This window comes from Sorex araneus, chromosome 3 (genome assembly GCF_027595985.1).
Source record: "Sorex araneus isolate mSorAra2 chromosome 3, mSorAra2.pri, whole genome shotgun sequence".
Lineage (NCBI taxonomy): Eukaryota > Metazoa > Chordata > Mammalia > Eulipotyphla > Soricidae > Sorex > Sorex araneus.
Genome location: NC_073304.1, coordinates 182,324,104 through 182,338,535, shown reverse-complemented (window position 1 = coordinate 182,338,535; position 14,432 = coordinate 182,324,104). Strand labels below are relative to the sequence as shown.

At 56.1% G+C, this 14,432-nt stretch overlaps 1 protein-coding gene across 1 annotated transcript in view; it reads right to left on the bottom strand.

The window, feature by feature from the left end:
- HEPHL1 (hephaestin like 1) overlaps window positions 1-9,885 on the bottom strand; it is a 30,326-nt gene extending 20,441 nt beyond the window's left edge. The window contains exons 1-4 of the mRNA XM_004605168.2: window positions 9,716-9,885; window positions 4,595-4,839; window positions 1,386-1,598; window positions 282-461 (exon numbers count right to left, since the gene is read on the bottom strand). Of these exons, the coding sequence (XP_004605225.2) occupies window positions 282-461; window positions 1,386-1,598; window positions 4,595-4,839; window positions 9,716-9,885 (808 nt within the window). The remainder of the gene's footprint in view (window positions 1-281; window positions 462-1,385; window positions 1,599-4,594; window positions 4,840-9,715) is intronic.
- Window positions 9,886-14,432: the final 4,547 nt, after the last annotated feature.

Here is a 14,432-nt window from a genome sequence, read left to right as displayed (position 1 = left end):
GCATGTACTCATCACACACTCGGCATGCACTCAGCATGCACCCAGCACACACTCAGCACACACTCAGCACACACTCAGCACACACTCGGCACTCACCATGCATCTTTTTTTTTCTTTTTGGGTCACACCCAGCGATGCACAGGGGTTACTCCTGGCTCATGCACTCAGGAATCGCTCCTGGCAGTGCTCGGGGGACTGTATGGGATGCTGGGAATTGAACCCAGGTCGGCCGCGTGCAAGGCAAATGCCCTACCCTCTGTGCCATCGCTCCAGCCTCTCACCATGCATCTTGTTGCTCCTCTGGAACACGGCATCCTCCTTGTTCACGGAAGCAGGGTCTGTGCAGAAGTGCTGGATGTTCTCATCGAGATACCAGCTCTGGTTCTCATCCACCAGAGTAAACATGATGACAAACTCCCGGTCCACGTCCATCCTGGTCCCCAAATACTGGTTCAGGACACCTGAAGGCACATCCAAGAGGGAAAAGGGTCAGCATGGGGCCTGAGCTCAGGTGAGGTGAGCCGGAGCGTGCAGGGACCTGGTGGACAGCAGGGACAGCCTTCGGGCCAAAGGGCCCTGCATGGGGACCGGGGTAGGGGATGGGCCTGGTGTTCAGCAGGGCTCTCTCTGCACTGTGGTCACGTGAGGGGCAGCATGGTCCTGGCATTGGTCCTGTTCCTGCATGGGTCTGAGTGTGGCACGAATGCTATGGGGAGGAGATGCTGCAACTTCATTTTCTTTTACTTTTGAGAGGGGGGCCCCTCCCAGGTGGTGCTCCGAGGGCCTGGGGCCATGTCCAGCAATACTCTGTCCACCAGGCTGGTGGCCCCGAGCTTGGGCCTGAGGGTTCTGGGAACCCCAGACCCACCCAGTGGTGTGGGAGCAGACCCAGATCTGGCACATGCAAACCTGTACCCCAGCTCTTACTTTCTGGGGGAGGAAGGGAAGGGGAGGGAAGGAAGGTGCGGGTCCCAGGCCATCTGGTGGGCCCTGCTACTCTGTGGGCCTCTGGGGCAGGGAGGTGGGCAGAGCCTGACCTGGGGGGTCCTGCAAGACTCCCCCACTGACTCCCACAGATATACCATCCCCCTTGCTAGGGGCTGGAGAGATGGTACAGCAGGTCAGGCCTTTACTCGCACACAGCCAACCCTGGTTCAATCCCTGAAACCCGTGTTGTCCCCAAGCCTGCCAGGAGTCAGCCCTGAGTGCAGGGGCAGTAGTCAGCCCTGAGCACCGCAGGCTGCGTCCCCCAGACAAACAAGCAGAAAAAGCAACTGCCCCTAACAATTGTGGGCACGGGACCTGTGGGCATGGGAGGAAAGGAGGCCACCCCCTCTGGTCCCGTGAAACTCCACAGAAGTACCTGGGGTGCGGCGGGCACCCACCTTCCTTGCAGACCAGCAGGGGGCCGATGAGCCCAGAGCATATGTCCTTGGGGGCGTCGATGTGGGAGTGGTACACCCAGGTCAGGCAGTTGGCGTCAGCTGGGGCAGGCGCGTACTCCTCTCGCACCGGCCACACGTACGTGTAGTTGGCACCAGGAGGAACCATGTCGTCATTCTTGTTCCGCCCGGATGTCCCATCTGGGTACAAGGCTCCTTCCGAGAAAGCAGACGACAGTGAACAGCAGGATGACGTGCTCTGGAGGGAGAGTCGGAGCCCAGGCTTGGCGCCCTGGGGCACAGAACCCAGTGCAGGCACTTGGGGGCACAGCCCACAGTGACACTAAAGGACATAACTCACAGTGAGCACTAAGGGGCACAGTCCATGGCGGGCACTCAGGGACATCCAGGGGCACAGCCCCTTGCAGGTACTCAGGGTCACTCAGGGACACAGCCCACAGAGGGCACTCAGGGGCACAAAGCACCCTCCTCTGAGCAGGGCACACTCCCCATGGCGCTGAGCCCCTGACAGACTCCAGAAGGGGAGAAGCCTGGCCGGTGCAGTGGGAGGGAGCAGGACAGGCCTCCTGCCCCAGCACTGGCAGTCTGCAGGCCAGCCAGAGTCTGGAGGGCAAGGCCTGGGCCTCTGCGCTGATCTTTCACAGAGGCTTTCCCAGCCTGCCGCTCTCCAGCACGGGCTCCCTTGCTTGGCCACCTCGGCCTCCTCCCTCCCCGCTTCCCAAGCCCACACAGTGTTTCCGGCTCAGAATCATACACGTGGCCCCTCTCCCCATCAGGACCCGTCTCCACGGCACTCACTGCCTCCCCTCCTGAGCCCAGGTCCCAAGTCCCACAGGAAGGCCCCCATGCAGGCCTGTCCATGGTCCAGACACTTCAGCAAAGAAGCAGGAACGCGTCCACCAGGCGTGTACAGGCCTGGCCCAGTCTTTCGGCAACACTGAGCCCCCCTGCATTGCTCGCTTTAGAACCCACTCCCTCAGGGAGACGGACAGCCCTGTGCAAACCAGGATCACCAGCCCCAGCAGAAAAGCTTCGGAAACGAAGCTCGCTGCAGAGACTGAGACGGGCAAAGGTGGAGCGAGTCTTGGCAGCCTCCAGGACACTCAGTGATGGCTGGGAATGGCCCATCCCTGTCAGGGCTGTACAAGCACACCTTCCTTCTCTTACAAAAAATTCCTTAGAGTCATAAAATAAAGTCTGAAGTATGACCTCATTTTGTTCGACTTTTATGAGACATGCAACAAATACTTCCACAGTAAAAAAAAAAAAAGCAATAAAAGAGGGAAAGAGCAGGGCAAAGCTTCTCTATTTTAAAAAGGGACCAGTATGACAATAATAGTTGGAAATTATTACTTTGGGCAGGAACTGAGTGTTGAAAGTAGGTAAAGGGATACATCTGATAATCTTTCAGTACCTATATTGCACACCATAAGGCCCAAAAGGAGGGGGAGAAAGAGAGAGACTGAGAGAGAGAGAGAGAGTGAGAGAGGGAGGGAGGGAGGGAGGGAGGGAGGGAGGGATGGAGGGAGGGGGAGGGAGGAAGAGAGGGAGGAAGAGCAACAGAAAGAAACAGAGAGAGAAGAAAAGAGAGAGGGAGACAGAGAGGAAGAGAGAGAAACAGAGAGAGAGATAGTGTCTGTCACGGAGGTTAAGTGGGGGTGGGGGTGGGAGGGAAACTGGGGACATTGGTAGTGGGAAATGTGCACTGGTGAAGGGATGGGTGTTGTAATAGTATGTGACTGAAACCCAATCATGAACAAATTTGTAACTGTATCTCACTGAGATTAAAAAGAAAACATTTTCTCTATTTGTGACCAAAACTAAATTGGTAAAAAAAAGTGTCCGACTGAAATGTCTATTATAATCCCTGGTCAAGCAATAAGAAAACAACTCAAAAATGCATAGTTTGGGGCCAGAGTGATAGTACAGCGGGTACTTGCATGCCTTGCATGCAGCCAACCTAGATTCGATCCCCGGCATCCATATGGTCCCCTGAGCACTGCCAGGAGTCACTTCTGAGTGCAGATCCAGGAATAACCCCTGAGCATTAACAGATGTGACCCAAAAAGCAAAAAAAAATGCATAGTTCAGAAATCAACAGAAATAGTAACCATCATACTAAAAAATGTTTGAACCAAAGAGGAACTAAAGACAGAAGCATTTAGAAATTAATTAGCAAAATGACCCGTTAAATCAAACCAATCAGAAATGCCCCTGAGTGCAGGAAAGTCGATATACATAGGCTGTGGATCTGGCACAGACTCGGTGATTCCGCAGCTGGCGCCAGACTCAGGTGCAGTCACAGACCCGCCAGGTGGAAGCAAGAGCAGCTGGCAGGCCAAGGCGAGAGTCAGCTCCATAAAGCCAGTTTTTGGCAGCAGACAAGGCAGATCTCAGAACACAAGGACTTTTGTTTTGTTTTTGTTTGGGGGCCACACCCAGCAGTGCTCAGGGGTCCTCCTAACTCTGCACTCAGGAATCACTCCTGGCAGTGCTTGGGGGTCCCTATGGGATGCCGGGGATGGAACCCAGATCGGCCACAGGAACCCAGAGGCCTATGCACCTCTAAGCCACAGCCCCCGGGTGACAGTCCAGGAAACTTCCCTGTCTCTGTGAGCACAGACAGAGCCAGCCTGGGAAGACACCAGGGCACTGGGGACTGGCAGTCGTGGCCTCGCCCCTGTGGTGGCTGTGGCAGCGGGGGGTGGGGAGGGCATCACTCCTCTCGCCTATGAAGGAGCACAAAGGAACCCAGCACCCTGGGGCATGCCCACAGGGGCTGGTGCCCAGGTCTCAGCCAGCAGGAGGAGTGCAGCCCTTGTGCCAAGGCCAGGCCACCTGAATGCGCCTGACCCCACTCAGCAGGCGGAAGGAAGGGGAGAGAGCAAGAGGCCGGGAGGAGCGGGCCCAGGTGCAGGGGAAGGAGCTTCAGGGGGCTGGCTCTGAGGGCTACACAGCATCCATGGAAGCCCCCTGGTTCTGAGAGCCAGCACAGCGTTCACGGCAGTGCCCAGGCTCCCAGGGCCAGTACTGTGTCCACAGCGGTGCCCAGACCCTGAGGACTAGCACTGCGTCCACAGTGGCCCCTGGACCCCGAGGTCTACACAGCATTCACGGCAGCCACTGGACTCCGAGGTCACAGCAGCCCTCGGACACCGACATCAACAGTAGCTAGCATCCATGGCAGTTACCTTCTGAGTCCTTGTTGTAGAAGACGCCGTGCGGGTGCAGAGAATAGGGCCGGGAGGCAAAGTTCTTGAGGTGGATGACGAGCACGTCCCCCACCTCGGCCCTCAGGATGGGGCCCAGGAAGCCGAGCCAGGCGGGCTTGGGGATCTCGGTGGAGTAGGTGTTGTCCGTGTAGCGCCTGTACACCGCCTTCTTGTACAGGCCGCCGATCCTGTTTGGGCCTCGCTCCAGGAACAAGGTGGCGAGCCTGAGAGTGAGAGGGGATGGGAGGGGACAGTCGCAGGCACGGGGAGGCCAGGAGGAAGCAGGACCGTGGCCTGCACGACTGGCCAGTGTCCCCCACGTGCCCTGGTCCCTGCCATCTCCACCGGCAGTGAAGAGGCTCCACACTCGTGAGCACTCAGCAGAGCATCAGTCTGCTGGGCAGGGATCCTGGGCCCAGGCTGAGGGTCCCAAGAGATGCTGGGGTTGGCGGTCTGGTAGGAGAGCAGCAGGCGCAAGGATGGAGGCAGCAAACAGGGTCTTAAAGCTGAGCTAGACAGGAGGTCCTGGGTGCATCCCTCTCTGAGGGGGCCACAGCCCTTTCCCCGGAGCTGCACCCTTTACCCACTGCTGGGTGCTGCTCCTAAGGGGCTCCCTGGACATTTTCTGGAACAGGTCAGCAGAAAGCCTCTCACAATGGAATACTATGCAGCTGTTAGAAAGATGAAGCAATGAAATTTGCTTCTAAGTGGACAGACATGGAGTCTCATGCTGAGTGAAATGAGTTGGGAAGAGAAGGACAGAGTGACTGCACTCATTTGTGGGATATAAAATAACATGAGACTGACGTCCAAGGACAGTAGACACAAGGGCCAGGAGCATTGCTCTGTAGTTGGAAGCCTGTCTCATGAGCTTGGGGAGAAGGCAGCTGGGATAGAGAGGGGACCACTAAGTCAATGGTGGTTGGAGGGATCGCAGGGGATGGGAGATGTGTGCTGAAAGTAGATAAAGGACCAAACGTGATAGTCTCTCAGTATCTGTATTGCAAACCATGATGCCCAAAAGTAGAGAGAGAGTATGGGGAAAACTGTCTGTCATAGAGGCAGGGGGAGGATTGGGAAGTGGGGGTGGGATATTGGGGACATTGGTGGTGGAAAATGTGCACTGGTGGAGGGATGGGTGTTCAATCATTGTATGACTGAAACTCAATCATGAAAGCTTTATAACTGTATTTCACAGTGATTAAATAAATAAATCAGAAAAGAAATCCTCTCAATGCCTGAACTACAGGTGAGACAGCCGGAGCATCAGCAGCTGAAGTGTGAGAATGAGGAAGAGGCTCTGCCTAGCACTGGGGGGCCCCACTGTGCATGGGGAAGGGGAGTGGGAGAATAAAGTGATTTTATGGCTGGGAAGGGGGAGCAGTTTGGCAAATGGGCTGTAAGTGGGTGGGCACAGGTCATTCCATGGCTGTGGCAGGACACCCATTTCCTGCCTCCAGGTGCCCAGAGGAGATGGGGCCTGAGGCCAGGAGCCCAGGGAGGCAGCCTGTTGGCCCAGCACAGCTGTCCCTTTCCATACAAGGAAGGGACAGGAGACAGGGCGGACGAAGGAGGGGGCACTGGGGAGGGGCCCTGCATGTCATTCTTTTGTCCACCCAGCATAGGGCTGAGCCACTGGGGCGGGGGGGGGGTGTCCTGCCTGGCTCGGGTCCCTGCAGGGGTGCTGTGAGACCAGCAGCCCAGCCCCGGTTGCTCTCACCATTGCTCCGGGGAGCAGCGGTGGCACGGGGGTTCAGTGTCCTGGGGCATGGTGCCAGAACACGCGCCGAGGGATGGTGTGTGGCCGGGGGTGGGGGGACAGGAGTGGATGGGCTGTACCGGTGGGCAGGGAGAGGGTGGAGAGGGTGAGTGATCCTGATGCAACCTGAGCGGCCACGCCCGCAGGACGAATTAATGGTTTTCCAACCAGCCGGGCACTCCTGCTCGCACTGGCACCAGCCCCACCTAGAGTCGCTCTTCCTTCTCCCGCGTCTGCCCCTCAGCTGCCGTGAGCTCGCCTGGGGTGTGGGCCGCAGCAGCCCAAGGAGGGACGCTGCCCCGCACCTGGAGATGCTGGGTGGACAGGGCGGAGGAGGTAGGCGCGTCCTGCCGTGCCAGCCCGGGGAGGGGGGAAAGATCCTTCGCTCCTTCTGTAGATGCCTCTTGGGGTGCAGAGCCTTTGGCCAGGGACTTCCCAGTACCCTGAGTTGGTGATGCCTGTGCTGACTGCAGCTCTGAGGGGAGGCGCTTGCCTAGCTGTGGGCCCCTGAGTGCCCCGGGGGTCCGTAATCAGACCGGGCTGAGAGGGGCGGCCCCCAGGACAACCTGCTTCTTCACTGGAGATGTCATGACATCCAGAGAGTGACCAGAACCCCACAACTGCCCAGCAAGCACTGGACTGTCAGGCCATTATTGGGCTCACCGGGCTGGGGGCCAGTTTGGTCTCCCAGTGCCCTGACCAGGAGCTGGCCTGTGTCCCCTCTGCTGCCTCACAGGGCCGGGGCAGAGAAGGAGCTGGTGTGTGTGTGTGTTGGGGGGAAGGGTGGCGGTGCTTTGGCTCACCGGCCTTCAGACACTCCCCAGAAGGGGGCAGGGAAGGGAGAATAACAGGAGCTGTGAAAGAAAGGCCCCGAGCCAAACCCAGATGAGAACTGTTTCTAAGCCGGCCTCACAGCTCTGAGGACCGAGAGCATTTCCAGAAGAGCCTCCAGGCCACTTCCCTACCCTCTGTTCCTGGAACAGAGGCAATGAGGTAGGTGCTCCAGCAGCCCTCCTGGGCCCAAGAACTTCATGAAGAGCAGAGTCACTAGCCGAGGGAGGTGGGTGCAGTGGAAGGGCCCGCAAACCTGCCGGTCCTGCAGGTGGGGGCCTGCGGCTCCCCGCTGGAGGTGACAAAGGCCTCGTCCGTGTGTTTTCTCTGCTGGACTCTGCTGCAGAGATGGGGCTGCTGGGCTCCTCATGGCGAGCACAGTCTCGCCCGCTCTGGATTCGGAATTCCCCGCTTCTGTCTTCGTTCTCAGCATGGTCCTCAGCAAGGAAGCAAGTGCATCGTGGCACAGGAGCTGGAGCCAGCAGGATGGCTGGGCACAGTGGAGGCCAGGGGCAGTGCCCCGGGCTGAGTGGTGTGGGGGCACGCTCCCTCACGGCACTTGCCCTCCCCTGGGCCGCTGGGACACAGCAGCAGCCACAGCTCTGCCCGGTGCAGCCCGGCCCAGTCTCTGTACCTCGGCAGGACTGAGATTGGACAGGCAGCTTCGGTGTGTGGCCAGGACTGCACCCTACGTGCCCCGCACGCCAATGCTCCCCTGCCCTTTCCATGCCTTTCACACAGACTCGAGCTGGGGGTATCCCTGGTGCCCAGCCTAGGCAGTCTCCCGAACCTGGTGGTGTTCAGGACAGCTGGGCAGCTGCCTCACAGACTGTGGCCATCCCCATCATCTCCCTGAGTCAGCGTTTGCCGCTGCTGCTGTCCAAGATCTTCTGTCATGGAAACCCAGGCATGATCTTGTCCACAACTCCTGGATCTGTAACTCTGTCTCCATGGAAGATTCATCCCGCACTTAAGAGCACAAAGGGTGCTTGGCTTTGAAGTGATCCCATGTAACTGGCTGGGTCACTGACTACCATCTCCCTAGGGTGAGGGACAAGGCAGGCACTTTCCAGAATGTTTTTTACCGGGATCCTTGTTTACCCTCAGAGCTGGTTTTCCTCTGGTGGGAGAGAATGACCTTTGCTAAAAGAGCAGGTTGTGGTGAAAACTGCTGGCCCTGGAAGTTGGGGACTTCTTCTGTGGACCTCAGGCACTGCCTGTCAGAGTTCCTAGCCTGTCTGGGAGATGGGGGAGAGTGAAACCCAAAGCCAGCACTGCCTTGGGGGTTCCCAGGCTCCTGCTAACACCCAGCTCCGAGGGGCCGTTGGGGGAGCTCCAGGACCCCACCCCTGTGGGACCAAGGGAGATCAGCCCTCCTCTCAGGGGGCTCCAAGCCAGGGCAGGAACCTGCCTTTCGGGCCTGGGGCCACTGTCACTATGAAGATGCCACCAGTGGCAGGAGAAAGCTCTGTGTTTTCTTGGAAACAGCCCCTGGCCGTGAGTTTCCCCGGCACAGATGAGAAAGAGCACCTGGCAGCCGGCTGACAGACAGACGGAGACTGTGCCCCTGTGTGCTGAGAGCCCAGGCTCCCCACTGGCCCCGAGCTGATGCTGGAGCAAAGGCTGACCCAGTGGGGAGGAAGCCATGATAGACTGGACAGCAGGGAGGGCACTCGCCTTGCACGTGGCTGATCGGGGTTCAAGCCTCAGCATCTCATATGTGGCCCATGCATGGCCGGGAGTGACACCTGAGCATTGAGCCAGGAGTGACATCTAAGCATCACTGGGTATGGCCCAGAAAGGAGGGGGTGGACAAAGAGCAGCTGTCACCTCAGCTCCCCAGAGGCTTCAGAGCACCACGGAAGATGCTCTAAGGGCATCTGGAATGAGGTCATACGTACGAAGCCATGAGCTGGCGACTAAGGGGACTCTGGGGACACCCAAGGCTCAGTGCCTCTGTGGGAAGGAAGGGGCCAATTCTCTGCACACTCAGAGTTGAGGTCCTCAGCTCCTGACATCCTGCACCTGATGGGCAAGGGGAGGCTCCAATGGACCCCTCACCACTGAGAATGCCTTTCCTAAGTGAGTCCAAGAGACGCAAAATATACCACACAATCTATTTTAAGATCCCCGCCTTTGAAACACTGCAAAATAAAATCAGAACTCAACTCTCCGGCTGCCACATATCAGCTCTGAGAGAAAAGCCGAGTTCCCCGCTCCCCACCTTGCACCAGCCCGACTCTGGCAGGAGTGTCTCTGTGTGTGGAACCTTCCCTCTGCAGGCAAGAACACACACGCCCCAGGCCCCCATGTGTGTGGGAACTGCCCTTCAGAGGTCTATCTCTGTCCACATGCCCAATGGTCTCCATGACTCTGCCCCGGCACGCCAGCCCTTGCCATACTCCAGGCCGACAGTGTACCCGATGGAACCACCCTGGGGTCCCCTTTCCCATCACCCAGAGCGGAAAGGAAGTCTCAGCTGACACCGAGGGGTCCCCAGGTTCACTCACTTGTCTTCTGCGAAACTCTTCCCCGTGATGACATTCTTGCCTTGGGGCACGTAGTCCCAGTACTCTTCCACAATGCCCAGGTGGTAGGTTCTGGTCACGGCGCCCCCCGGCCCAGCCAGACCCAGGAATACCAAGAGCAGGGTGCAGGCAGCCTTGCGCTTCCGAGGCATTTGTGGATGTGACCCCGCCGGCGGCCTGCGCCCAGGAGCCGGGCCCTCCCCCGCACTCCAGCTAGTTATAAATCAGGAATGGATGAGGCCCTCCTCCTCAGGTGGCGTGGGGTGGGGACAAGGCTTGTGTAAGCAGAGCTGGTCCGCTGAGGGCGTTGCTGCATGCCGGCACTTTGCCAGCTATCCAAGAAATGTGTTAACTAGTTTCCTGGCTCCCTGCCCGAGCCCAGCACGCCTGCCCTGGACGTCCAGGGTTCTGCTGGGGCATGAGTCATGCCTCCCTACCAGAATGGCACGCAGCAAGGTGGCGCTGGGCTCCCCTTCCCTCCACACCTACGACCGATGGAGCATCCCGACATCCGGAAACCCGGCCTGCCTGCGTGAGCCCTTGGAGGCCCTCTGCGGGGAGGCTGGTGATGTCACCGCCTCCGCCACGGTCGGCCTGCTTTATGAGGCTACATGAAACAATCAGCGTGCATCGTAAAGTCCCTCACAGGGCTGTAAAGCCTCAGCAGGTCCCCGAGATGGGTGCCCTCTCCCCACACTCTCTTAACTTCTGTCAGCGAAAAGGAGGACCTTGTTGCCCAGACTCAGGCATCGGCCCACTCAGGCTCCACAGGAGGGGACAGTCCAGAACGGGCTCTGCAGGACAGTGGGGATGGCTGGCTGCAGGTCTTGGAGTCAAACAGGGTGATGTGCCTCCATGCGCCGAGCCTGTGAGCCAGGGCCTCGCCAGGCACAAGGAGAGAGTCAGCTGCCCCGGGAGGAAAGAGCAGGCAGACAGCATTGGAACCAGGCACATTCAATGACCCAGCAGCACACGGAGACACAGCAGCACACGGGGAGAACACAGATGGGCTGGGACGGTTTCCGTGCCACCTGTGGGCTGTGGGGATTCTGCGTCTCAGCAGCACCAGTGTCAACACACGTGGGGTCCGCTCACCTAAGCTATGATTAAAAAATAACTAATACCAGCAAGTCAAGAATGGGGGGGGTGGGGCTGGGGTTATAGCACAGCGAGTAGGGAGTTTGCCTTGCATACGGCCGACCCAGGTTTGATTCCCAGCATCCCATATGGTCCCCCAAGCACCGCCAGGAATAATTCCTGAGTAAACTCCTGCGCATCACTGGGTGTGACCCAAAAAGAAAAAAAAAAGAATAGAAGGGGGAATCCTTCAACTTGATGCCAGACATTCACGAAAAATCTACGGCTGATATTGCACATAAAAGAGTCTTTAATTCACTTAGACTTTACACGATTATGCAGGGGCTGGGCTCAACTACATCCTATTTGTATTTGTTTTGGACCAACATCATTTGATACTTGTTTCTTTCTTTCTTGACTTTATTGCTGAAAAATAGGAGGAAGACAAAATGGTTACTCACCACTTCTGTTCAAAACTGTCCTAGCAGGGGCTGGAGCGACAGCAGGTAGGGCGTTTGCCTTGCACGCGGCCGACCCGGGTTCGAATCCCAGCATCCCATATGGTCCCCTGAGCACTGCCAAGGGTAATTCTTGAGTGCAGAGCCAGGAGTAACCCCTGTGTGACCCCCCCCCAAAAAAAAGAAAAAAAAAACTGTCCTAGCAGCTGCAGTGAGTCAGAACAAACAGTATTAGATTGGACAGGAAAAGATGAAACTGTCCTAATCCACAAATTACTACATGTAGAAAAATGTATGGAATCTACATATAAAGAAAAAGTATCTATGCTAATAAATGTGTTTACCAAGATTGCATACAAGATCAATATGAAAAATGGAATGAAATGAAATATATAATATTTCATTTTATAAATATATATTTATATGCTATAAATATATATTTATATATAATGAAATATATAATTTGGCTTTATATATTAAGTAAAAACCCACAGATGAACAATCTCATGAAATACTTAATATTATTTTCAGTAGATTGAAACATTAAGTGTCTAGGGATAAATCTGACAAAAGATTTGAAATTTATACATTCAAAAGTTGCAGAACATGGGACTTGAGGATAGTACAGCAGGTAGGGTATTTGCCTTGCACTACGCTGACCTGGGTTCGATTCCCAGCAACCCATATGGTCCCCTGAATCCCACCAGGAATGATTCCTGAGTGGAGAGTCAGGAGTAATCACTAAGCATTGTCAGATTTGACCCCCAAAAATTAAAAAATAAGTTACAGAAGATTACTGAGTGAAATAAAAGAATACTTAAATGGCTTATAATGTTTATGGATGAGAAGATTCAATAGTGTTAAAATGCCAAATTAAAAAAAATTCAGCATATCAGCTAAAAAATAAACTTTTTATAGAAAATAAGATGCTGATGGGGCTGGAGTGATAGCACAGTGAGCAGGGCGTTTGCCTTGCATGCGGCCAACCTGGGTTCGAATCCCAGCATCCCATGGTCCCCCAAGCACCGCCAGGAGTAATTCCTGAGTGCAGAGCCAGGCTAACTCCTGTGCATCGCTGGGTGTGACCAAAAAAGCAAAAAAAAAAAAAAAAAAAAAGAAAGAAAGAAAGAAAATAAGATGCTGATTCTAAAAATTGTAAGATATCTGAAATTATGTGCCACTAAAAATGTATATAAGCTCTTGGTTGGGATAAGTATAAAATACTTAAAAATATTAATGAACACCCAAAGAAATCATTGTGGGTTTTTTTTGCGTGTGGGTAGGAATAGAGGATATGGCAAAAATTTTCAATTCTTCCCAAGCTATAGATCTCCTGCAATTTTCATAAAATCCCCAACATTCCTTTGTGTAATTCTAAACTGAATCGAAAGGGAAAAGAAGGCAGAAAGATCACGGAGATGCCGTACGGGAGCCGGAGCTGAGGGACTCGCATGACTGCCGGGAGTGAACGGTGGGCAGCCGTTCCGGAAGGCAGGTGAGAGCTTCCTCACAGCCCAACCCAGCAGGTGCATCTGGTGACTGTGCCTCGGTGCTCATTCGGGACACCAGTATTTGCACTGCACCTGCACCTGCTCTCTCGGTGCTCACTCGTTTTTTTTTTTTTTTCTTTTTGGGTCACACCCAGCGATGCACAGGGGTTATTCCTGGCTCGTGCACTCAGGAATTACTCCTGGCGGTGCTTGGGGAACCATATGGGATGCTGGGACTCCAACCCGGGTTGGCTGTGTGCAAGGCAAATAAATGCCCTACCTGCTGTGCTATTGCTCCAGCCCCCTCGGTGCTCACTCGGAAGGCACCGCATCTGCACCTGATCTCAGAGCAGCTTTCTTCGTGATTCCAGAACTGAGAAGCAGCCAAGCTGCCCTGCAGCTGGTGAATGAGTGAGTAAAACATGGACACGTGGACAAGGGGAGCTGACGGGTGTCAAGGAGAGCCGGGATATGGGCGGGAAGGCTGCAGCACTGGACGGTGTGTGGGGAAGGTGGAAGGGGGATGGTGGTTAGGACCTGGGGCCTGAGGCTGCAGGGCGAAGGCTGCTTCGGCTCATGTGGACACAGCTGTCCAATCAGCACAGCCCTGTGGAAAGCGAGGGCTGCCAGGAAAGAGAATGGGTCAGGCAGGGTCATTGAAGGTCAAGACGTCCTCCATTCTTTCGGGGATCCTGTGGGGGCAGGGGTGACAGGGGTGACACTGCTCAAAGGGAGGTGGGAAGCAGGCCGTGAGGGAGAGCCCCTCTGCAGCCCTCACAGACGCGGGCACATTCCAAACAGGTGCCTTGAGTAGCCAGTGAGAACCGCTCTGAGCACTGCCATTTCTTCTTTGTCTCAAAGTCCAGTGCTGCCCCCTGGTCCCCTCCAGCCGGAGTCTGGCGCCTAGCCGGCGGCTACAGGGGAAGGGACTTCAGTTTGGCCTCCAAGGAAGTAGGGCTCGAGGAGTTCTTAGAACCTGGAAAGGTCCTGAAACAAAGGCCTTTTTGTTTATGCCCCAGGGAACTCCCACTCGGGCCTCAGAGACTTGGCATGCTATCAGAAGCTGCACCAGGACACGTTTCCCTGAGAGAAACTGAGGCAGCCCCAGGGAGCAGTAGCCCCACAGAGGAGCAGCGCCAGCTCCTGGCTGAGAGCAGAGGTGGGGGTCTAGGGCAGCCCCAGGGCTCCATGCCTTGGCAGGGAACCAGGTGGTCAGGGGCTGAGCAAGCTGACCCGGATCCACTTAAGCTCTGAAGTGGTGTTCTAGAAAGCTCTCTGGAAATCCTCCCTTTTCTAGGGTGATTCGTATACATTGCACGAGAGGAGGAGTCTCATGCCATAAGCTCAGGGCTCCCGTTCACACTGGAACAGAGGGACTGTGAGCAGGACCCCAGCCTCCCGTTGGGGATGACAGGGCCCGTTACCATGGGGATGGCTGTGAGTTCTCGTGTGGGTCCCTTCTGGCACCCCCACGCAGCCCTAGGACAGGCTCCGACCCCCAGAGATGGGGGAAGGGGCCATGGTGTTCCCAGCTGCAGCTGGGGTTGCTCCTGATTGCTCATCCCAGGGGACCCACAAGCCTCGAGAGCAGCCAGGCCCATGTGCCCTCCCCACTGTGGGCCTTGGTGGCCAGCATGCCGTCCATACCACACCAGCTCCCGCAGGCTCAGCCCC